We start from the raw sequence: 23,853 nt of genomic DNA on the forward strand, positions 1-23,853 counted from the left end.
ATTGGGCTGTCTCTATGATTTTGACAACTCTTAAGTACCCTATATCAGCACAGTCATAAATTATTTGTCTTTCTGTGACTTGTTTGTTTCATTTAGCCTGATGTCTTAATGGCTTATCCATTTGTAGCATGTGTCAGAGTTTCCTTCCTTTTTAAAGCTGACTAATACTCCGTAATAGTCTATACCACGTTTTGTTTATCCATTCATTGGTTGATTGTGTTTGTTATTGTCAAGAGTTTCACTGAATGAGAAAGAGGTATTTGTGATGCTTACTTTTGGAGTTGGGTGTTGTTGCTCTTTTTTTGGAGGAGGGAAGTTTTATTTTGGAGTATTTTTTTTTCCATCATACACATGTTAAGTAAATTTTATATAACTGAGGATAATCATATTTTGAGATAGTAATTTTTCTAGATATAATTTCAAATATTTAACAAAGTGCTAGAGTTAATTCACTGTCTTGGTGCTTTTGTTTCTGTTTAATCTCTAGATACTTAGTTGAATACATAGGAGACTTTGCTGTAAGAATCCAGGACCATAGGGTTTTAGGAACTTGTCCATTGTACACCAGATCATACAAGTATACCTTCTACAATACAAGATCTAGAAATAGTCTTTCAACAGTTGGTATAACAATGATCCCCAGACTTACTCAGACTAGTCTTACACATAGAAGACCAGTCATTATATTCAGAAATGTGAAGTTCTTGTCAGGGTTTATACCATTCTCCTTGGAATCCTATTTAATTAGGCATAAGATGGGGCTCAGAAGTCTGTATTTTTACCAATCATTCAGGTAATTATAAGAAATAAGCCATTTTGGGAAACAGTGATACAATTATCTTTCAGTTCCCATAGTCATATCTTGGTTACTATATTAAGTGCTATTTTGAAAGTATAGACATTTGAGTAAATAGATTAAGATAAACTTCATCTGGAGATTTACTTTTTAAAATTAGTTACATCTGAGGAAAACTTGTTTGAACATTCAGAATATACCAGGGAAAAAACCTTTATTGATACTATGCTTGAATATTAAAGGTTCATTCAGAAAAGATATGAGAGCTTTAAGAATTTTGGTGCTTTGTACTTTTTTTGAATAAGAAACATTTCTTTTTAAAATTTTCTATGTAGAAACTATTCTTACTGTTTATTAGTCTTATCTTTCCAAAAAAAGAAAAACTGGAAAAAAAATTTTTGATGATGGCATAGTGTTCCCTTGAATGAGGATATGTTACATATTTTTTACCCAGTTCTTTAACCAGTTGGACATTGGTTTCCAAAATTTTAATGTAACAAATCATGTTGCAATGAAAATACTTCTTCATTAGTTTATACACACCAGTTCCAGTTACTCACCCACCATGAATATGTAACCATAGTTCTTTTCATACTTCTCCAACATCGTGTCACAAACTTTTTGTCTTTGCTAACTTAATAAGTGAAAATAAAGTTTTATTCTAGTCTTTAAAAAAGTCGTATCTTTCCCGGTATGTGGAGTACCTGTGACAGTGTCCTCCGCTTCTTCCTAGAGTGTAGAACAGCAAAGCAAATTTCTTGCTGCAGGAACATGAATGTGGGAAGAATACCTGGACTGGGGAGAAGTTGTATTATAATAGTACTGGCTACAGTTACATGTGTTTACTCTCTTCTAGTCTTTGCTCTAAATACTTTTCATGTATTGACTCATTAATCCCTACAACAGCCCTGAAAGGTAGGTTCTCTAATTATCCCTCATTGACTGTTGCAAAAACTGGAGTACAGAGAAGTTCAGTGACTTGCCTAAAGCCATAAAGCTAGTTTTGACAAAGTGCAATATGAGCTCAAGCAGTCTGGTTCCAGAGTCTGCACCCTTAAGCACTGTACTATACTAGTGGTTGAGGGAATACGGGGAGAGTTGGAAAGTAAGGTAAGAGGAAGAGGGAGAACATTGTGAAAGTCAAAGGGTAATCTCCATTTCAGAATCTCACTGAGGATCTGCCCAACATTGAAGTATCTAACATAATGATTTATCCTCCTAGTTTATATGACTTAATCTTTTTCAGTTTCTCTTAACTTGTGTTATAAGTTTTTTTAAAGAAGATTTTGCTCAGTTTGAGGTATAAGAACAAAAATGTGTTTTTAATTGGGGGAAAACAGAAGTGCAGTGTAATGCACCATCTTCAGGTTCAGAACCCCTTCTTGTGTAAGCATGTGTAATTTGCAAAAGCTTTTGAAGTGATTGTGAGGACCATTGTCTGAAGTTAGTCATCTCCCTACATTCCTTTGGTACTTTGGAAATAAAGTGAGAGCAGTTTTAGGTTGCTGTAGAGTTTTTCTTTTACCATGTGGTCTTTAGAGAAAATCTGAGTTGCCTGTTGCTTACATGAAATTTCCACGTGGTATAAAACCAGTCATGGTCTAGGGATGTGACAAAGAACTGGAATGCTGAAGGTACTAGGCTTGGCCTTAGCTGTTAGGTAGCTGATAAAAACCAAGAATAAGGACTTCATGAAGTAGACTTACCTTGCCCCTTATCTAGGAAGAAATTGATTTGATTTAATCACTTTTAGCAATGCAGCAGATCAACCAGAGGCTAATGTATTCATTTTGGTTTTCCCAGTCAAGTAAGCAACCCCGAAGTCAGTGATCAGAAACCTGAAACTTCAAGCCTTGCTTCAAACCTTACCATGTCAGAGGAAAGTAAGTACCATATTCTGTGCATCATGGACGTATTCCTGTGACCAGGTGATGCTGACCTTTTATAACTGGTTTTCACTAATTGCCTCACTTGTCTCAGAGTATCCAGAATCCTTTCATTGCCTTGTATGTGTGTTCATCCTTATGCCCTCCTGTAAACTTTATTACATACCAGCTAAGGAGCAAAATCACATGGGATCCACTCCTAGGGATTGGTGATTGTGTTTTTGTTTTGAGATTGAATGTTCTTCTAAAGGTAATAAATAATGCTTTACTCAAAATCAGAAAAATTTGTGGGCCAGCCTCTGACTCCTTCTCTGGATGGCTTGATGTGTTTCCAGCTTTCTAATAACCGAATGATTCTACCTATCCATCTGGACAAAAAAAGAAAGAAAAGTAGTCCCCTGAGAGCCCAAGATTGATACTGGGCCCTGAGGGAGACCCATCTTAATAGGATACACCCTCTGCTTTCCAAACCTTAGCCAAAAATTTGTAGAATGTTCTTTTTTTTTTCTTGTGGAGATCTAAGTTTCTTTGGAATATCATGGTGGTATGCTCCATAGGGCAGATAGTCCTCCTTGAAATTAAATAGCTATGCCCTTTCATATTATACCACACACTTCAGAAGAATAAATTTGTGTACGTTGCTTTATAAAAAGACATTTGTTTAGAAGATATATCTTAAGATGCTTAATCTTAAATAATTCCCATGTAATAAAAGATGGTATGCCTTTAAAAAAAAATGGTTATGTCTTGAGTTGTATATATTGCTTCCTCAAAGATGCTGTTCCAGTAGTTCTCAAACTTCTAGCATACCTGAGAGTTACCTGGAGTGCTTATTTGTAAGGTAGCATTCTAGCCTCATCTTCAGTGATTATCATTTAGAAGACCTGTTGTGGATGAGAATCTGCATTTTCAAGAAGATAGCTAGGTAACTCTGATACATATGGGAACTGCTCTAATCAACGAAAGGAGTCTCTAATTTTTTTAATATCTCACTCCAGTATTCTTGGGCTTCCCTTGTGGCTCAGGGGTAAAAAATCTGCCTGCAATACTGGAAACCAGGGTTTGATCCCTGGGTTGGGAAGATCCCCTGGAGAAGGGAAAGGCTACCCACTTCAGTATTTTGGCCTGAAGAATTCCATGGACTGTATAGTCCATGGAGTCTCAAAGAGTTGGACATGACTGAATGACTTTCACTTCACATCCCCAAGAAAAAGGTCTGTTCCTTATATACTTCAGGGCCCAGAAGTAAGTTGAGTGTTCTTGCTTCTTAAAAATTATTTCTCTTTTTTTCCTTCAAAAACTCTAGTTCCTTTGAAGTCTATATGTATGCCCCTTCCTCCAGCTTTCTTTTTACCTCAGACTGAACTCCTAGTCATTTTGCTCTTTAGAGACTAGATCTTTGTTTTCTTCTCCATCCAGACCTTTATTATTTTTGGTAATTTGAACATCCGTGTAGATGACCTATCCAACACCCATAATGTCCCTCTTCTTTTCCTATCCCTTTTTACTCCACATGGATTCTGCAGTTCTTTATTACAAGTACTCCCTTACTAATACCTTCAATAATTTTGCCTCTTGTACTGTCCTTGCTAAACCCCAATCCTGATTTAATCCAACTGTCCACCTTCTCTGTAAGTATTACATTAAATAGCTGAACATTACTGGGTAGTTTATACACTTAGCTGACTGTTTACTCACAGGGCCTCAAGTGGGCACCCTACTACTCTTTACTCATGAGTTTTACCTTTTACAATTTATTTCCTCTCAGAGCACGCATACTACTCACCTTTCTTCATATTTGACTGATGATTTCTTCTCAAATAGAAGCTGTCTGACAGGAGGTTCCCTTTTTAACCTATCACCACCAAGTCTTCAGCCCTACTTGTGTTTGTACCCATGTTACCTTGTTTTATTCTTGTCAGAATGGAAATAGTATTCTTGTTCCTGTGAAAGGTAAGACCTTTTATTTGTGCTTCATATCCTGTCTGTTCTCACCTACCCCAAGGACTTTGGTACTGTGATTATCCTAATACCATTCTTGCATTGTCTTATTCTTCTCTTCTTAATCCATCCTGTCTGTGGAGACATGATCCAGTATCTTCCATCTTAAAGCACAAACAAAACCCTCCCTGAAGTCCGTATTCCCCACCAGTTACAGACCTTCTCTTTGTCCCATGACCCGCCTTGGAACCTCTGGAAAGAGTTGCCCTCACTTGTTCTGTCTGCTCCCATTCACTCTTCATCCCTCTCAGACTTAACTTTGTCACCATTCTTCCAGTGAAACTGCTTTTGTCAAGGTCATTAGTTCCTTTCAATAGCTGAAAGTACTAGTTCCAGTGGGTATTCCTATCTGCTTGTATCCTGCCTCTTACCACTCTTTCTCCCACCTTTCTTCTTTGCTGGCCTTTCTTCTGCTGTCTAATCTCTGAATGTTAGTGGGTTTGGTTCTAGTCCACCATCTTTGTTCTTTCTGAATTCTCTCACTCTGTTCTTTCTGAATTCTCTCACCCATTTCGTTACTTTAAATATTTGATGTGTAGTTAATGAATTTCAAATTTGTGTTCCTAGTCTGACTTCTTGCTCTAATTTCGTTTTTGTATCCATCCTACTGCCTACTTGATATCTCCACTTAGATATCTAAAAGGAAAGTCATACTTAAAATATGTAAAAGCTTTCTCTGCCCTTCAGTTCAGTTCAGTTCAGTAACTCAGTTGTGTCAGACTCTGCGACCCCATGAATCGCAGCACGCCAGGCCTCCCTGTCCATCACCAACTCCCAGAGTTCACTCAGACTCACGTCCATCGGGTCAGTGATGCCATCCAGCCATCTCATCCTCTGTCGTCCCCTTCTCCTCCTGCCCCCAATCCCTCCCAGCATCAGAGTCTTTTCCAATGAGTCAACTCTTCGCATGAGGTGGCCAAGGTACTGGAGCTTCAGCTTTAGCATCATTCCTTCCAAAGAAATCCCAGGGCTGATCTCCTTTAGAATGGACTGGTTGGATCTCCTTGCAGTCCAAGGGACTCTCAAGAGTCTTCTCCAACACCACAGTTCAAAAGCATCAATTCTTCGGCGCTCAGCCTTCTTCACAGTCCCAACTCTCACATCCATACATGACCACAGGAAAAACCATAGCCTTGACTAGACAGACCTTTGTTGGCAAAGTAATGTCTCTGCTTTTGAATATGCTATCTAGGTTGGTCATAATTTTCCTTCTCTGCCCTTAGCCTTCACCAAAGCTGTTCTCTTCCCCAACTTCTTCATCTTTGGAAGTATTTTCACTATCCCTCCAATTTCCCAAGCTGAAAATCTAGAAATTATCCTGTATTCCCTGTTTTCCTTATTCCTTAATTCAATTCATCAGAGTCGCCTGTTAATTTTACTTTCAGAGTATATTTCTAGGTTTTTGCCTCGTTTCCACTGCTGTTACCTTTTTTTTTTAAACCAGTGCAGAGTTGAACACATCCAGATTTATTTACACAATGATAAAGAAATTTGAGTTCTATTTCCATTTTTTGGAATTTTATTCTGGGATCCAACTTTGTTGTATAACTGACAGAGGTCATTGAAACTTGATTATCCCACCTCACATGCAATTTTCTGTCTCAAGGGAACAGAAAACTTGGGTTTTTAATGCACATACAATAATGATCTTAATACTGCTTTACAGTTTAGTAGGAAGGCAGCTGTCCCACAGCTTGAGGGGGAAGAAGGGCAGGCACAGAAGTTAAAATTAAGCAGATTATGCCTTGACTCTTTCTAATCTTTTCATAGTTCCCAAGTACCACAAAGATTAAGGCTCATTCATTCTCTAGAAAAGTAAAAATTGGCCTAGATCTCCTAGAATGTTTTGCGAATCTCTTCTCTGGTGGCTCAGACAGTAAAGCGTCTGCCTGCAGTGCGGGAGACCCGGGATCTATCTCTGGGTTGGGAAGATCTCCTGGAGAAGGAAATGGCAACCCACTCCAGTACTCTTGCCTGGAAAATTCCATGGACTGAGAGGCTCCTGAGAGCCTGGTAGGCTATAGTCCATGGGGTCGCAAATAGTCGGACACGACCGAGCGACTTCACTTTCACTTTTCAGTTTCTAGAATTAAATGAGAGAGGGAGAAGGATTTGGGTTTTTGAAAATACTTGTCAGCAGAGAAGGAACCATTATGTAGAAATCAAATGAACTTCTGTTCTATGTAATGGATGATAAGAACCTTGGATCTAACTGAGATTCCCTTCATTTTTGTCAAAGTGACTAATGATTAGTATAATCTACAAATTGCTATGAATTATTTTCAGAGACTGTGAACAGTGGAAATAGGCAATATCCATGATAAGCTCATTTGCAGATGGTTTGTGTTACTGTTGGGCATGAATTGACCCCACATCTGATCTCTATCAGTGTTCCCTTTGGGGGTAAGACACTCAGAAAACCCAGCTAGAAGAAAAAAAAAAAAGAAAGAAAACCCAGCTAGACATAAGGTTAGTTGGTTCACCCTTAGTCCTTATTCACAATAGAGCAACCTCCCTTATAATAGATAGTGGAGGATGTTCTTGAACAATTTAGGAATCTGGTACAAGCTCTATGTGTTGTAGCTCTGTTTATAATATGGACTGAAATACTGCTAATGAAAAGGATTCTGCTACCTGTCAAACTTGAGTTGAATATTTACAGTATTTATCCCGAATGAAATCATGAAGATTAAGCCTCATGACAGTATCTATTCTAGATGAAATCATGAAGGTCAAGAGGGCAGTAGCTGTGAAAGTCCCTTTACTTGATGGTTTATCAGAGTGTTACATCAGTTCCTCAGGTCTGTCTCTGCATTACCAAACTTAAAGCTGTATTACAAAGCTGAAAAAAGTAATAGCATAAAAGCATGCTTGCATCTTTCTGCTGCTGATTATATATAGCAGTAGCAACAGTTATTGGATACTTTTTCCAAATCTGTCTTCCTGCAGGTCATCCTTATGACCTTTTACTCAGAATAGGGTAAGCATCCAGAGAATGAATAAGCTGAAGAAATATAATGTGGCTTCCTAGACATGGATCTTGCATTTTAACTTCACCTTTGAGCATAGATGAGAGCTTAAGAAGTTGCTTCATTTATGGTTTTAAAACAGTGATGGTGATGGTAAAGATCAATCGGTACTGGGAATTCCCTGGCGGTCCAGTGGTTAGGATTCCACACTTTCGCTGCTAAGGGCCCAGGTTTGATACCTGGTTGGGAAACTAAGATCCCACACACCACACAGCACAGCCAAAAATAGAGATCAGTTGGTACTTACCTTCAGCTCTTTTCTATACTGCCTTCATTCTAGATTCTTTTACTGTCTCTAAAAGTCTCTATAAACTCATTATTAGAAGAGTGAGGTATTTCTACTGTGTAGTCTTTTTAAATTTCTGATGTCCAAGCTTTATTCTGTTCCTTAGTTTGAAAGACTATACACTGAGACATGAAATTTCTCCCTTTAATTTTTGGAATGTTCTAACTTTTTACCTGGTGGTATCTTTCTTTCAGTTATGACATGCACCGATTACATCCCTCGCTCATCCAATGATTATACCTCACAAATGTATTCTGCAAAGTAAGTTGAATAATTGTTTCAAAAATCTGTATGCTTTTTCTCTAGATTCATTGCAAAATGTAACTTGATATTTAAGCTATTAAGTTGACATTTATTTTCACCTCTCTTGTTCTCTCTGGCCCTACTCCAGTTTTTTTATTCCATGTAAATATAGTCTTAGGTATCATCCTTTTAAAAAGTTAATGATTGTCTGAAATAGATCACTGTTACCCAGGGGCTTTCTCAAAGTGAATAGGCACTGAAAAGTGTAAAATACCATTAATGATGAAAATATATCACTGCTTAACCTCTCATTATTCTCTCTTTGCTCCGCTTTAAAAGAGAGATCAATTTAAAAAGCTAAAGCCAGCCTCAGACTGGGACTTCTGGGCCTAATCTGTGTTCATCTTACGGCTTTAGAAGCTTATTCTTTTAGAAGTGTACTCAAGTAGAAAGTTGGCTGAGGTTAGACAGGTTTAGTGAGTTTAAATCACTGAGAGGCAATATTTTGGGCCTCATGAGATAAGATCAGCATTTAAGATCCACTAAGCTAATCATCTCCAAGATGAGTAGGTGCAGAACAGTGTGTATATCAAGCTACCAATTGCACATTGATAAAGGTTGAGCCTGCATATATAGATGCGTACAAGCGTGCTTTATTAACCTAGGATAAATTCTTACGTACTTACATAGGCAAGTTACATAAAGAAATTGGTGACAGAGGTGAGTAATAGGTCTGGGTCTCTTGTAAAAGAAAACTTTCCTTTTTGTGCCCATTTGTATTAAGTGCCTTTTGAATTTTGCATCAGTTTAAAAAAAAGAAGCTGATTGAAAAATCATCTCAATGAATTCTACAAATTCTAATCTAGTATTATCATTAACATTAATAACATCCTTGGGCCAGTCATTTTCTGTGTTTTTCTTCTGTGAAATGACTGAACCTGTTCTCTGAGGTCGTTATGAAGGTGATGAAATAATTTGAGCTATAAAGACACTAAATAAAAAAGATTTTATGATCTTTATCATATCTGGAGATTAATCCATTTGAAGTTACTAAGATTTTAAATCATTCCCACATGATTTGATTAACAGCTACAGCCTGAGCTATTTTCTGGTCTCAGGACTGGCTAAAAAGACTAGAAATTTTCAAATTCAGTCTTTTAGAGTCTACTGAGATGTGAATATAGCAAATTCCAAATTCATTCATTTATTCAAAAAAGTATTGTATACCTGTTGCACTCAGGACACCATGTTAGCTTTCTACCTTAATGTAGACCTCCTTACCCAGAGAAGGCGATGGCACCCCACTCCAGTACTCTTGCCGGAAAATCCCATGGACGGAGGAGCCTGGTAGGCTGCAGTCCATGGGGTCGCTGTGAGTCAGACACGACTGAGCGACTTCACTTTCACTTTTCACTTTCACACATTGGAGAAGGAAATGGCAAGCCACTCCAGTGTTCTTGCCTGGAGAATCCCAGGGATGGGGGAGCCTGGTGGGCTGCCATCTATGGGTTCGCACAGAGTCGGACACACTGAAGCGACTTAGCAGCAGCAGTAGCAGACCGCCTTACCACTTATCTAAACCATTGCATTTTTTAACTGTCTCTGTTTCAAGTCCCCTTCCCCCATCCATTTTACAAAGAAATATCAAACTAATGTTTATTAAAGAACAGCTTTGATCTTGTCATCCTTTTCTCAACAATTTCAGTGACTCCTCATTGTTTCAGATTTGTCTGAACACTTTTAGCCTGGTTCAAGGTCTTTGCTGTCTGTCTTATACTTTCCCTTAGTATAATCTCTGCTCCTTGTTGGCTGAAGCCCTGTCTGTACCCTTGGCAGAGGCTTTCTCTTTTTCTAGAACACCTTTTCTCTCTCTCATTTTTTGCACATTCTGTCTGCTCACAGATCACTTCTTTATGGCCTTCCTTCATTTTCTTCTCTCCAAAAACTGCAAAAAAAAAAAAAAAATTTCCCCTCTGAAACTACCTCCCCCCATTATTTTATTGTTATGACCTACATGGTACATATGACACTTACTTTCTTACTTTATAAGTACAGGATAACTCACTAAATAAAATAACTCATATCTAAAAATTCAGTGCATAAAATGTGGCGCCATCTTATTCCATGGATGAAATGAGCAGGTCAGTTAGCTGGTTTAAAATCCCGGAAGTGTCACTGTTGAATTCATCTCTAGCTAAACCAACTAGTGGCAGTATACTCTGGCTTAAATCTCAGCGGGGCAAGTCAGTGTCCTGTCTAGGACTTCCCGGATTTTATTAGTCACTTGACTCTTGATTTTATAGGCTCGATCTAGGGCCATTGGGCCACACTCCTGATCCTGGTTTTCTAATACGGTGGTTGCCTGCTTTTTCTCTGAAGGTCTCACCCTCTTTTCCAAGTTCCACTTTCACTCTCAAAACTTTAGTTTGGCCTGGAGGGCTCCATGGGGAATGGAGTCAGTTGCCAATCTGTTCTATCCAGTTGTGTGTCCTTCCAGGATTTTATTCTGTATTTAGACATAAGGGCAAAAATGAGCTTAGTCAGTACCTGTGTCTCACACAGGGCCTTGCACGTAGCACACCACAAGTGTGTGTGGTATGATTGGACCTTTGGAGGATGTTTGAAACTGTTGATTTTTCTATAAAATTGTTTGTTAGGTAGATGATAAGTAGACCTGAAAAGGAAAAAATAATTCTGCTTTCTGACCATAGTAAGAGGCATTTTATGTGACAGGTTAGTCTACTCATTATTGATTCTTTGCTGTTAGTGATATTAGCTGTTTTTTGTTTTTCTTATGTGAAATTTTTTGTTTTCTTGAACTTTTCTAGACCTTACGCACATATCCTCTCAGTTCCTGTTTCGGAAACTGCTTACCCTGGGCAGACTCAGTACCAGACTTTGCAGCAGTCTCAACCCTATGCTGTCTACCCTCAGGCAACCCAGACGTACGGACTACCTCCTTTCGGTAAGGCATCCTGTTGTAAGCAGTTTCTAAGAATATTGATTTTATCCCACAGAAATTTCCATCTTTCCCCCAAAAGCAAGCATGGCTAATCAGGAAGCTGAGAGAAAGCAAGTTGTTCTTGACAGCATCTGCTTGTTACAGGTGTGATAGAAGTTGGGTGTGCTTTTCCACAGTGTATTTGATGCCTGTAATATAAAATCATAACTTTTCAGTACTCACTTATTTATCTGCCATAATTTAGATATTTCCAAGGTGCTAAGTCTTGACTGGAAAAGTTGGAATCTTCATGTTTTTGGAAACTGTTTGAAGCATTGCTATTGATTTGACTTACTTCGTGGAAAACATGGTACCATGACAAATATATTTTGAGGTGGCTAATTTCTTACTAAAACTAAGTAATCTACATATCCAGGTAGAATATACCTTATAGTTCTCTCTCTCTCTGTCAGTTTCTCCCCTTCCTTCTTATCCCATACCACAAAATGATCAGTTGTTGCTCTGCTGAACCGAAAAGTCATCTTAGAGGGGGAAATCCCTGATTTTGTACAGCCTTATCTTGTGCATAGAGAGTTTTGTTCTTTGGTTTTAGGTATCTTGGACTGAACTATAAATTAGAATGATTTCCTAGAAGTCAGTTTGAGGTTCTTTGAGCACTTAATATCTGCTGATTTTTCAGTGTGTGTACTGATATGTTCAGTGTGGTTTAGTGCTGCTTTGCTAGAACTGATGTCAGGAAATTGAAAGAATACTGTATTTTTTTAAAAATATTCAGTATGTTAATAAAAGTATAACTTGGTAGCCTGTATTGCAACTAGCTGGGAATTAGAAAATCTTTCTAACAGATTGCCACAGATTCTGGGTGTTGCTTGCTTTTGGTTTTGACATTCCTACTTTTCCTGGCCTATTTGGCTACTCTTTTATGGTAGTTACAACTTTCTTACTTTGAGACTTGTTAGCATTCCTTGGCTCTTGATAACTACTAGAAACAAAAATGGGAGATATGTTTAATGGTAGTGGTAGCTGATAACTTCATGAAAGAAAAGAAACAGAAATGCTCATTTTCCTGTTTGTACACCCACGCCTCAGTGCCTGTCAGTGTCAGCAAGGATACTAAAACCTTATGTTGCTGATATATTTAACCAGCCAAGACTGGGCAGTCCTTTCAGATGCAGAACTCTCTGTGAATATGTTTGTGTTTATTTCTTTTTGTATATATTAAAGCTAATTTACCAGCAGCTGGCTAATATCAATAGGCCAGCGAGTATAAAGCATTTCATGTTGTTTTTTTTTTCACTCTCTGTTTTGATTTAAATTCTTTATTGGAAAGCCAAAAGCCCTTTATGACATTGTTGAACAACTGTTTATTCCTGCTGTTCAGTGTTGGGTAAAATTCTGGTTATGTCTCTAAACTCCGATTATGGAATACATAGCACAGTGCCATGTGCATGTAGGTCCTAGATATTATGGTATCTTCTGTAATCACTGCGTTTCCTTCATATTAAGGAAAGAAAATTTTGTAAAGTAGATCCCTGTTAAAAACTTGAAGGAGACAGTATTTTATAAAGAAATATTGGTTATAATAGGCTTTTATTAATCTGTTTCTATTTAATAATTGGGGTGAAGGAAACTTGTTTCTTAAATTCTTATCAGTAGTTCAGAGAGACCTGTTCATTAGCTTAATTTGCCTTTGAATGATAGGTATGGCATATCCTCAAATTTCATAAAGGAAATTTCAAAGAAATACTTGTAATACTTTTTATGTGTATGTGTGTGATAACTTTAAGTGACTGTATTTTTAAAAGATATTTTCTTATGTTTTACCACGTGGCTTTTTTTGTTTTATATCACTCAGATATAAAGCACTCCATTTCTTCCTGTATAGCAGAGGGCATTATATCCAATATCTTAGAATAACTTGTGGTGGTGGTAGAATTGCTAAGTTGTGTCCAACTCTTACTACCCTATGGTCTGTAGCCTGCTGGGCTCCTCCGTGCGTGGGATTTCCCAGGCAAGAATACTAGAGTGGGTTACCATTTCTTCTCCAGGGGATCTTTCCAGCCCAGGGGTTGAACCCAGGTCTCCTGCATTGCAGGCAGATTCTTTACTGACTGAGCCACCAGGGAAGCAAAAAAACTGAATCACTATGCTATACACTTGAAACTAGCATATATAGTAAATCAGCTACCCTTCAGTTAAAAAAAAACAAAAAAACTCCATTCCTTTTCTTGTGAAAAAGTGAAGTGCAAGTTGCTCAGTTATGTCTGACTCTTTGCGACCCCATGGACTGTACAGTAGATGGAATTCTCCAGACCAGAACACTGGAGTGGGTAGTCTTTTCCTTCTCCAGGGGATTTTCCCAACCCGGGGCTCGAACCCAGGTCTCCCGCATTGCAGGCGGATTCTTTGCCATCTGAGCCACAAGGGAAGCCCAAGAATACTGGGGAGTGGGTAGCCTATCCTTTCTCCAGTGGATCTTCCTGACCCAGGAATCAAACCAGGGTCTACTGCATTGCAGGTGGATTCTTTACCAACTGAGCTATCAGGGAAGACCTTATTCTTGTGAAAGTTTCAGTAATTTTATTCTCTTACCTTTAGCACTAACACTCAATTAGCTAGTCTGTTTTTTATTTCAGATGTAAACAGAGCTTTAGAAAATCTTATTGTAATAATATGACTTTATATTAATATATTTATGCAATAATAATAATAATCAGTTCAGTCGCTCAGTTGTGTCCAACCCTTTGTGACCCCATGGACTACAGCACACCAGGCCTTCCTGTCCATCACCAACTCCCAGAGTTTACTCAAACTCATGTCCATTGAGTCAGTGATGGTATCCAACCATCTCATCCTCTGTCGTCCCCTTCTCCCAGCATCAGGGTCTTTTCCAGTGAGTCAGTTCTTCTCATCACATGGCCAAAGTATTGGAGTTTCAGCTTCAGCATCAGTCTTTCCAATGAATATTCAGGACTGATTTCCTTTAGGATGGACTGGTTGGATGTCCTTGCAGTCCAAGGGACTCTCAAGAGTCTTCTCCAACACCACACACAGTTCAAAAGCATCAGTTCTTCGGCACTCAGCTTTCTTTATGGTCCATCTCTCATACATGACTACTGGAAGAACCATAGCTTTGATTAGACGGACCTTCTTGGCAAAGTAATGTCTCTGCTTTTGAATATGCTATCTAGGTTGGTCATAACTTTCCTTCCAAGGAGCAAGCGTCTTTTAATTTCATGGCCGCAATCACCATCTGCCGTGATTTTGGAGCCCAAAAAAATAAAGTGTGACACTGTTTCCACTGTTTCCCCATCTATTTCCCGTGAAGTGGTGGGACCAGATGCCATGATCTTAGTAAGTTATTAAATAAGCAGGGTGACAATATACAGCCTTGATGTACTCCTTTCCCTATTTGGAACCAGTCTGTTGTTCCATGTCCAGTTCTAACTGTTGCTTCTTGACCTGCATACAGATTTCTCAGGAGGCAGGTCAGGTGGTCTGGTATTCCCGTCTCTTGGAGAATTCTCCACAGTTTGTTGTGATCCACACAGTCAAAGGCTTTGGCATAGTCAGTAAAGCAGAAGTAGATGTTTTTCTGGCTCTCTTGCTTTTTCAGTGATCGAGTAGATGTTGGCAATTTGATCTCTGGTTCCTCTGCCTTTTCTAAAACCAGCTTGAACATCTGGAAATTCACATACTGTAGAAGCTTGGCTTGGAGAATTTTGAACATTACTTTGCTAGTGTGTGAGATGAGTGCAATTGTGTGGTGGTTTGAGCTTTCTTTGGCATTGCCGTTGAAATAATAACGAGTGCTTACTGCGCCAAGCAATATTCTGAGAATAAGTACTTCACACTTTACATTATTTTCTTATTTAATCCAAACCAACAGTCATAAAAAGTAAGTGGTAGCATTATCCCTGGTTATAGATGAGGAAACACATTTAGAAGGATTAAGTGACTAACCTGTAAATGCCTTGGATTAGAATTGCACCCCAATCTGTTTAAATCTAGAAGTGCTCATAAATTTAGGTCTGTATGAAAAAATTAATATTAGAGTTGAGATGAAATTAAAGTTTCCTCCTTTTAAAGAAGTGAGAAAAGACAAGGAAATCTAGGAAGCCCATATTATGATAGATATTTAAAAGTAAAGGAATAGTGGTCATCTTTTCACAGCTATATAGAAATGATGAGATGGCAGAATAAGGATTTGAGGTTTAACTTCCAGTGATCTGATTGAATATGTGTGAGGGAAAGGGTACTTATTTGTTTTTAGGAGCTCACAAAAGCTTGGCTTAACCTCCATTGTTCTGCCTTCTTTTAAAAGAGGTTTAATATGAGATGGAGACTTGACAGTAGTATTAAGAGTCTGAAGGATGTTCATGTCATTTCCCTCAGTAATCCCTTCTAGGGATTTATCCTAGGAAATTAATTACAGATAACCACAAAAAATTACTGCCAAGATACTCATCACAGCATTATTTACAATAGCAAAAGATTGGAAACAACCGACTTATTGAATGGAAAGATGTGTGTTAAATTGCAGTGGATTCATAGAATGGAAAACTGTGTAGCCATTATAAACCATATTCTTAAAGAATACTTAGTTGTTGAGGTCTTTTAATGGACCGGAACCTGGTGGTCCGGAGTCCATTGGTTTACTTTAAGAAAGTAAAGGAGAGAGAAAGAGGCTGATATTCCTTGGTTTATGCAGAAAACCAATAAAGCTCCTGACATGGGGCTTGCGCTGTTCACGAAGGCACCTGGCGCCCTCTCGATGTGGGGAGGCACAGAGCGCCTTCTCGAGAGGGTTTTAGACCGGGCAGGAAAGTGAACAGAGCAGGCTTCTGCGCTCCAGATATAGCCTGAGAGAGAGAGAGAGAGAGAGAGAACACAGGGACCCAAGCTCTGATGGAGCAAGGGTGTTTTATTCAATATTGTGTGAGTATTTACACTGTCTTACAAGGTAGCTATTTTCAGCAGAGATAAAATCAAAACTTACAAGTTATCAAGGAAACATGAGGTCATCCATATGAAAGAGAGAGGGTTGTAAATAATTACTTTTACCGTATGGTTCATAAAAAGGAAGAGGGTCGTAAATAGTTACTTATCACCGTGTATGGAAAAGCTACATTTTTTCCATATGTATAGAAAAACTTTATTTCTGGGGGCTCCAAAATCACGGCAGATGGTGATTGCAGCCATGAAATTAAAAACTGCATGCATTCCTAATTCCTGAATATTCAGAAATTAATAAGGGACAGAGGATTCATGACAGATCCAAACAGCACACAGGAAGCCTCCTGTTAAATGCTTCCTGACACTTAGTGTCTTGGAAACATAGCTCATTATTAATTAAAAAAAGCAGTATATAAAACTGAAAATACAATATACTAAGTAGTTTTTTAAAATACTACATAAAGAATAACTTGGAAGAAAAACTGAATGTTAACAGAACGGGCAGTACAGGTCTGATCTCAGTTACTGAAGAAGCATGCACAGTTCCACTGTGCACCGGTTTCAGTTAACACAGACCCGTGCAAAAAGTGAGAACTGCCTGTATTTTTTTCTATATGATGATACTATGCAGTATTTTTCTTTTCACTTTCTGTAGTTTCCCAATTTTCTGTGATATACATCTACTTATTTTATTATTAACAAAGTACTCAGATTACGTAGTATTTATGATAGCTCATCCTAGTGAGCTATTAAATCAACCAGATATTTTTTCATATATTTTTTTCCTAGCATGTACATGTACTTCAGTTTTTAACCAAACTAATCTTCTCTAACTTGGAGAAGGAAACCGCAGCCCATTCCAGTATTCTTGACTGGGAAATCCAATGGACAGAGGAGCCTGGTGGTCTATAGTCCATCGGGTTGCAAAGAGTCGAACATAACTTAGCAACTGAGCTTGCACAGTCTTCTCTAAAGGTCCACTGCTCTGATATACGTTACTGCAGAGTGAGGTGCTCAGATTAGTTTGGTTAGTAACTAACCCATAGGGAAGTATTTGGGCTGAGAAACATGGGTAGAGTTAGTGATGAGACCCCACTGTGGGGCAGCAGGAGCATAGCACTCAGAGACAAAAATTCCTTTACCTTTTTTTGATCAGCTATTGCTCTACATCAGGCTCTTAAATGCTTAAATGACTTGAGAAAGTCTGAACTTATGGGCAACAGTGGAATAGGAGTCAGGAAGCCAGGATTTTATTTTTTTGATTGTTGGCAGTAGTGATCGGCAGTCAGACTGGTCATGCTACTTGTTACTTGAAATTCTAAGAAGAGCACTTTTAAAGGAAGGGCTTAAAGAGTAGGGCTGCAGTGATGCCGGATGGAGAAGGCAATGGCACTCCATTCCAGTACTCTTGCCTGGAATATCTCACGGACAGAGGAGCCTGGTGGGCTGCAGTCCATGGGGTCGCTAAAAGTCGGACACGACTGAGCAACTTCACTTTGACTTTTCACTTTCATGCATTGGAGAAGGAAATGGCAACCCACTCCAGTGGGCTGGAGAATCCCAGGGGCAGAGGAGCCTGGTAGGAGGCCGTCTATGGGGTCGCACAGAGTCGGACACGACTGAAGCGACTTAGCAGCAGCAGTGATACCAGAAGCAGTGTCCATGTTGTCTTTTATTCCTTTATTCTTTATAAAACAGTATTAAATATTCTTCATGTTTATACTTCATTTTTCTGGCCCAGAACATTCAAAACTAGCTATTTCCTCTAACTTGTCTTGGACATTTTGCTCTAATTTTTGACTTTATAAGAAAGACCAATTTATAGAAATTATACATTTTAAAACTTTTTAAGAATACATACTAAATAATGAGACTAGCAAAACCCTCTCAGTTAATATTATTCTTATTTTAGTACAGTGTAATAATAAACATATTCAGAAATCCAGCACCCCAGGTTCAGAACCTATTTAGAAAAAAAAAAATTGATTACAATAAATTTGAACGTTATTGTGACACTGGAATGGCAAGTTGTTTCTAAAAACTGTGATAGTCAATCACCAAGAGTCTTAGCACTGATATTCAAATTTCACATCATGAATGTTTAAAAAACTACATTCTGAAATATTTTTTATTGTTAAATGTCAACCATAACAAGGACTTTAGCTGTGGCTTACCTGGACAAGACTTAAAATCATCATAAACTAAGTAAGGAGGGGGACAGCCCTTCTAATTCATGCTAAGATGTTGGTGTTTCTTAACCTCTTCAAATAAGTTACTTGATACGTTTAATAGGTGAGAAAAGACTATGACTTTTTAATGCTTTAAGGGTTTGATAAATTAGGAGTTTGGGATTAACATATACACACTACAATATATAAAATAGGTAAACAACAAGAACCTATACTGTATAGCACAGGAAACTGTACTTAATATTTTATAATAACCTATAATGGAAAAGCATCTGTGTGTGTATATGTATATATACATGTATATATGAATCACTTTGTCATACAGCAGAAACTAACACAACATTTTAACTGTACTTCAATTAAAAAAATAATAGTTTGAGACAAGGCAGTTACCATGTTCCATTGTCAACCTTTTAAGATTTTCACATCTCCTTTTACTGTTCTTACATTTATTTATCAACAGATTTTATAGATCTGAGTTACACTAAGATATCTGAATGCCCTGGTGAAGCAGAGGTCTTTACTATCAAAGCATTATATATTTATAAATTTCTTACCAGATTAAGAGTATGTGAAATAAGGTAATACTGAATTTGAAGCTGTGGCTGACCTTCATACTGATTTCCTACCTGGAATGTGTTTCATTGATGAATCTTCTTATTATCAGCTTCAACTATATTGATCCAGTAGCCATAACTATTCAGAGCACAGTGAGGTTTTTCATAGACTTTTGCATAGCCAAAATTATGACAGAAACAATTCATGCATAAAGGATATCCTGAGACTCTCATGTAGAAGCATGCTTTTCTTATGGTTTCCTAGTTTAGTACAGATGAAAAAGGAGATACAGCCAGAAACAGAAGATTGTCAAGAAGTGACAGATCACAGAGGAAAGGCAAAGCGATATAAGAACCTTCAAATCATAGAACTGTAACTGAGTTCTCCTTAGTACTAAGCAGATGTTTTGACATATTGCAGTAGTCTCTGGGGATGTTTCTGTAATGTACATAGCACAGCACAGCACAGAAGAGCTCTTGGAAACAATAATTCTGGAAAAAGGTATGTTCCCCCTGCTAAGAAGATAGGAAAGGGTATGTATATATTTTTAAAAGATTACCACCTAGGAGCATTGTGATAAAAAAAAAAAAGTGAATAGCTGTGATATCTGTCAGTGTGAGGTGGATTTTTATGTTCTGACAGGGAGATGTGTCTCTCAGATATTACGTGGAAGAGCAAATTATGAACAGCAGGTAACATCCCATTTTTATTAAAAAGGAAAAACAAGATTGTAAACAGAAGAAATCTTAGTGGCTCTTATGCAAACTGAATAGTGGTTAACTTTGGATGATGGGGTTATATGTGACTTTATTTTTTCTAAAAAATTAGGAATTACATATTTCTGTTAATGTTTTTAATTTATGAAAGTAAGCAGGTATATCTTTCCTAATCAGAAGAAACAAAGGTAACAAAATAACCAGCTTAAGGAGGCAGAGAAGTATATAAACATTTTAGAAAAATCTGGTTCTTATTTAATGGGTAAGTGAATTTTAAACGTATGTGGAATATCTCCCACCTTGACAATGCACACAAATGATTTGAATGTCAGACACTCTTTACAACAATGCTTGGGTGTCAGTAGCTCTTTTTCTGACTCCTGATCAATTTCCCCCAACCATCGAGGTGAACTTATATATGTATATTACTATTGGGGTTTTTGACAGGATTTTAATTTCTATGGCCCCACTCCCAATTCTTTGAAATTGTATTTGCTTGTGGTATACTACAAGTGGGAGATTCAGTAATTTTCTCTTACAAGCAAATTTATTATTGTTTTAAGATTTAGATTTTAAACCTGCTGGCTGATATGCTCCTCAGTCCCAGTGTGTTGTTTGTAACTGGTCCAATTTATCTGATTCAGGTGCATTGTGGCCAGGTATGAAACCTGAAAGTGGTTTAATTCAGACTCCATCTCCAAGTCAACACAGTGTTCTTACCTGCACTACAGGGTTAACCACAAGCCAGCCAAGCCCAGCACATTATTCTTATCCCATTCAAGGTAAACAGGCATGGTTGTGTGTGTTTCATTTTTTTAAAATTATTACTGTTTTTTGTTTTTAATCTACCTGTATCTCCAAACATACTGGGTAATACAGGATATTTGCATTTGTGCATGCTTTTTGTGTTAGACAAACCAGAACTTAGGAGTGAGGTTCATAAGTAGTTTAAGCCTTTGTGAACTGCTTAATAGAATTGAAGATTCCTCTTTTGCATGTTGGTGTCCAGAAAACCTGTCTGATTTTGTTCTAGTCTGTCTTTCGTGACATCTTGTCCTGTAAATGAGCAGAAGACTGTAGGTTAGAGCTCTGCTGACTTCTTTTCTGTGCAGTGCAAATAGAATGGAACGTGAGATGAGTGCTCTGTAAGATGTGTGCTGCTTTTCTGCTGTGGTTTTTGTCATACCTCCTCCCCCATTTTGTACTTCTTGGTAAGCATTTTTCTTGCCAAAAAATTCAGTCTTGTTTCTATTTTGTGATGAAATGCATAGCATTAAAGCTTGAACTCTAAACCTCTCTGCCTTCCCGAATTTTTCTTCTGAAAGGTTAGCATTAAGACAGGACTATTAGGAATGAAGACAAAGAAACTCGAAAGGCACTATGGAGTTAATTCCCTATCCTTTCAAGTCCAATGCAGGGAATTTGTCATTGCTCCAAATAGGGAATTAACGTCCATCAACTTGGCTTCTCATATGCCTCCTTTCTCCCAGCTTTTAAATATTATTCTTTATAAAATGGTGGTGCTAGAGAGATGAAGTTAGGACAGCGACAGCTGGTCTGAGGTATTCTTAAGATACACACTTTGAGGATAAAAAATGTTTTTATTTAGATTATATTAAAATGTTTTGATTTTCAGTGTTAACTGTTTTCAATAAAATGATTAAGAACTACTTTTTCTTGGTCTGTTGGAAACAGAACTGGTTACGTTCCTAAGACCTTACTCTGAGCTATCTCTATCTCTTATTGCTTAGCAAGTCTCCTCTTTTCTTAATTATTTTACCGTGTCTCCTCTTTTCTTATTTTCCTTTCTTTTTTTTCCCCCCCTTTCCCCCTTCTTTCTTTCTAAAATAGGAACAAGCCAGAAGGGAAAAACTTAAGAGCGTGACTTTATCTTCTCTTCTAACCCTCTTCATTTTTATAAAGTGTTTCTCTAGGTTGGTAGGCTTTGGGGTCCAACTACAGGCAAGTCTAGTAGGCAAGTCCCTCCTAAACATTTATATGTCTGATAACTACACCTTGGTCATGAAAGAAAAGCAAGTTCTCTTCTGTTACATTAATAATCCTCTTCCAAGGTGTAGAACCACCACTCCTGTGTAGTTGTATCTTGAATTTGTGGAACCTGGTAGCTGAGCTTAACTTCTCCCTCCTTGTAAAACAAGAACCACCACCTTGTGGGGGTCTTTTAAGACCCATTGCTTTAAAAAAAAAAAAAAGTCACAAAGCCATTCTGTGGCTTACTTTGCCACTATCCTCATTTCTTTACCTTTTATGACATTTTCTCCCTTTAGATCAGTTAACCCGGTTTCCTCCATTGTGCTAATGATTATTGTTGGTGTTTATTAAGTTTGTATTGTATGTTTAGCATTGTTTTAGCAGCAGATAAGTGTTACTCGTGTAATCATAACACACCTATGAGGGAAGTACTGTCATTAATCTCATTTTACGGATTTGGCACATAAGACACAGTGGATAAGTCAAGGGTATAAGCTGGGCAGTCTGGCCCCAGCACATGAGTGTAATGTGTATGATTTTCAGTTTTGAAGTCTTGGTATCAATATCAGCTCCCCAAACTGAGAACCTTTACTAGCAAGTATTTAAATTCATTTCCCTTCCCTTTTCTGGTTAATCTATTGGCCCTTAACATTCTTCATTAGAGCTTTGGCACAGGGTAGAAATTAAGGCAGAAATTAACCATCAAGTTGTCAATTTTTGCTATTTATTCCAGCGAAAAAGAAAAAGTTGGTAGAAAGAAGGTGGTAACGATTGGCTGAAATGAAATATGGATGTTTTGGCACATTTGAGTACCTGAATTCTCCACTATCAGGATCACTCTTCTCACCCCTACTTTTCATTTCCGTTAGCTCGGCTAATGAATGTTATTTAGCTCTCCAGGGCTTCGTCTCCCCCCATTTCCCACCCACTCCCGTGTAACTACCCAGTCACAGCATGGAATAAAAGGAAGGAGCATTGTACTGATTTTTTTTTTTTTTTTTAAGTAATCAAAATGGCAATGTCCCCTCATCCCCTCCAAAAGCTTTCAACAGTTGACTATAGCCCATCTTCCCTGGAGAAATTAGAGAAATTATAGCAAATTCCACTTCTGGCTTGATCAATTCTGATCAAAACCTTTTGTTTAGTTTCTCCTTCAATGCTCATGAAAACCCTTTGATTAAATAGATCTGGATTCTTTATATCAACCTTTTTCTAAAGTGTCTGTGACTATGTGGCCAAGTCTCTGGTTATTATCTTGAGTTGAAATGGTTAAAATAATTAAAATTCAAATAGTAAATTTAGTTTTAGAATTTTCAAAATGAATTTTAACCCAGCCTTGATGTTCAGTGAATGTCTTTGGGCTCGACTAGTGTTGGTGACACATAATAGTCTTCTGTTGACTAGATTTGTTTTGTATTTTAATAGACTCTATTTTTTATTGATGACAGATGATAGTTATATATCCCCTTTCCTACACGCAGTTTTCCTTATTAATATCTCACATTAGAATGGAACATTTGTTATGATTAATGAACTAATATTGGTTCATTATTATTAATTAAATCATAGGTTTATTTAGATTGCCTTAGTTTTTACCTGATGTCCTTTTTCTATTCCAGGATCTCATCCAGGACACCACATTTCATTTGATTATCATGTTTTTTTTAGGCTTCTCTTGACTGCAGTTTTTCACACTTCACTTGTTTTTGATAACCTTGACATACTATTATTCATAAATCCCATGAGTATTTATTGAGCATCACTTATTACAGACCAGGCATTTTGCTAGATGTTGGAGGTAATGAATAAAATAGCAAGAATCTGCCTTCATGGAGCTTACGAACTAGGAGGGGAGGCAGAGAACAAAGAAGTAAAGGGAGAAATAAATTTTGAAAAGTGCTCTGAAAGGGGAAAAGAACTGGCTGTTGTGATTGGAAAGACAAGAAAGGAGTTCGTTCTAATAGAGGAGTCAGAGTCTCTGTGGATGTAGACATGCTGAGTGGGAACCATCAAGCTGGAGGGCAAGAGGGACAGGCCAGGGAGAACAATCCAGGCAGTGAGAGCGACATTGCAGAGGTCCTCAAGTGAGAAAGAGGGTCTTGTTTTCACTAACTCGAAAGCTGGGGTGAGCAAGGGTGGTGGAGAGACATATATAAAATTAGTGAGGTGGGCAGGAACTAAATCTTGCACCAGCTTCTATGTGCCATTAACCCTTGGGTTACCCTCCAGCTGTGGGATA

The 23,853-nt window shown here is 37.9% G+C and overlaps 1 protein-coding gene across 7 annotated transcripts in view; it reads left to right on the plus strand.

Annotated features, from left to right (window-relative positions):
* The window catches only part of EYA3 (EYA transcriptional coactivator and phosphatase 3), a 189,724-nt gene that overhangs the window by 128,078 nt on the left and 37,793 nt on the right, over positions 1-23,853 (plus strand). For 5 of the 7 annotated variants that reach the window (XM_061391230.1, XM_061391241.1, XM_061391221.1 and 2 more), the window contains 4 exons: positions 2,600-2,679; positions 8,193-8,259; positions 11,070-11,206; positions 20,267-20,404. In XM_061391230.1, coding sequence (XP_061247214.1) covers positions 2,600-2,679; positions 8,193-8,259; positions 11,070-11,206; positions 20,267-20,404 — 422 coding nt within the window. The remainder of the gene's footprint in view (positions 1-2,599; positions 2,680-8,192; positions 8,260-11,069; positions 11,207-20,266; positions 20,405-23,853) is intronic. The other 2 variants (XM_061391251.1, XM_061391202.1) reach the window with 1 other exon arrangement.

Source organism: Bos javanicus, chromosome 2 (genome assembly GCF_032452875.1).
Source record: "Bos javanicus breed banteng chromosome 2, ARS-OSU_banteng_1.0, whole genome shotgun sequence".
NCBI classification, from domain to species: domain Eukaryota; kingdom Metazoa; phylum Chordata; class Mammalia; order Artiodactyla; family Bovidae; genus Bos; species Bos javanicus.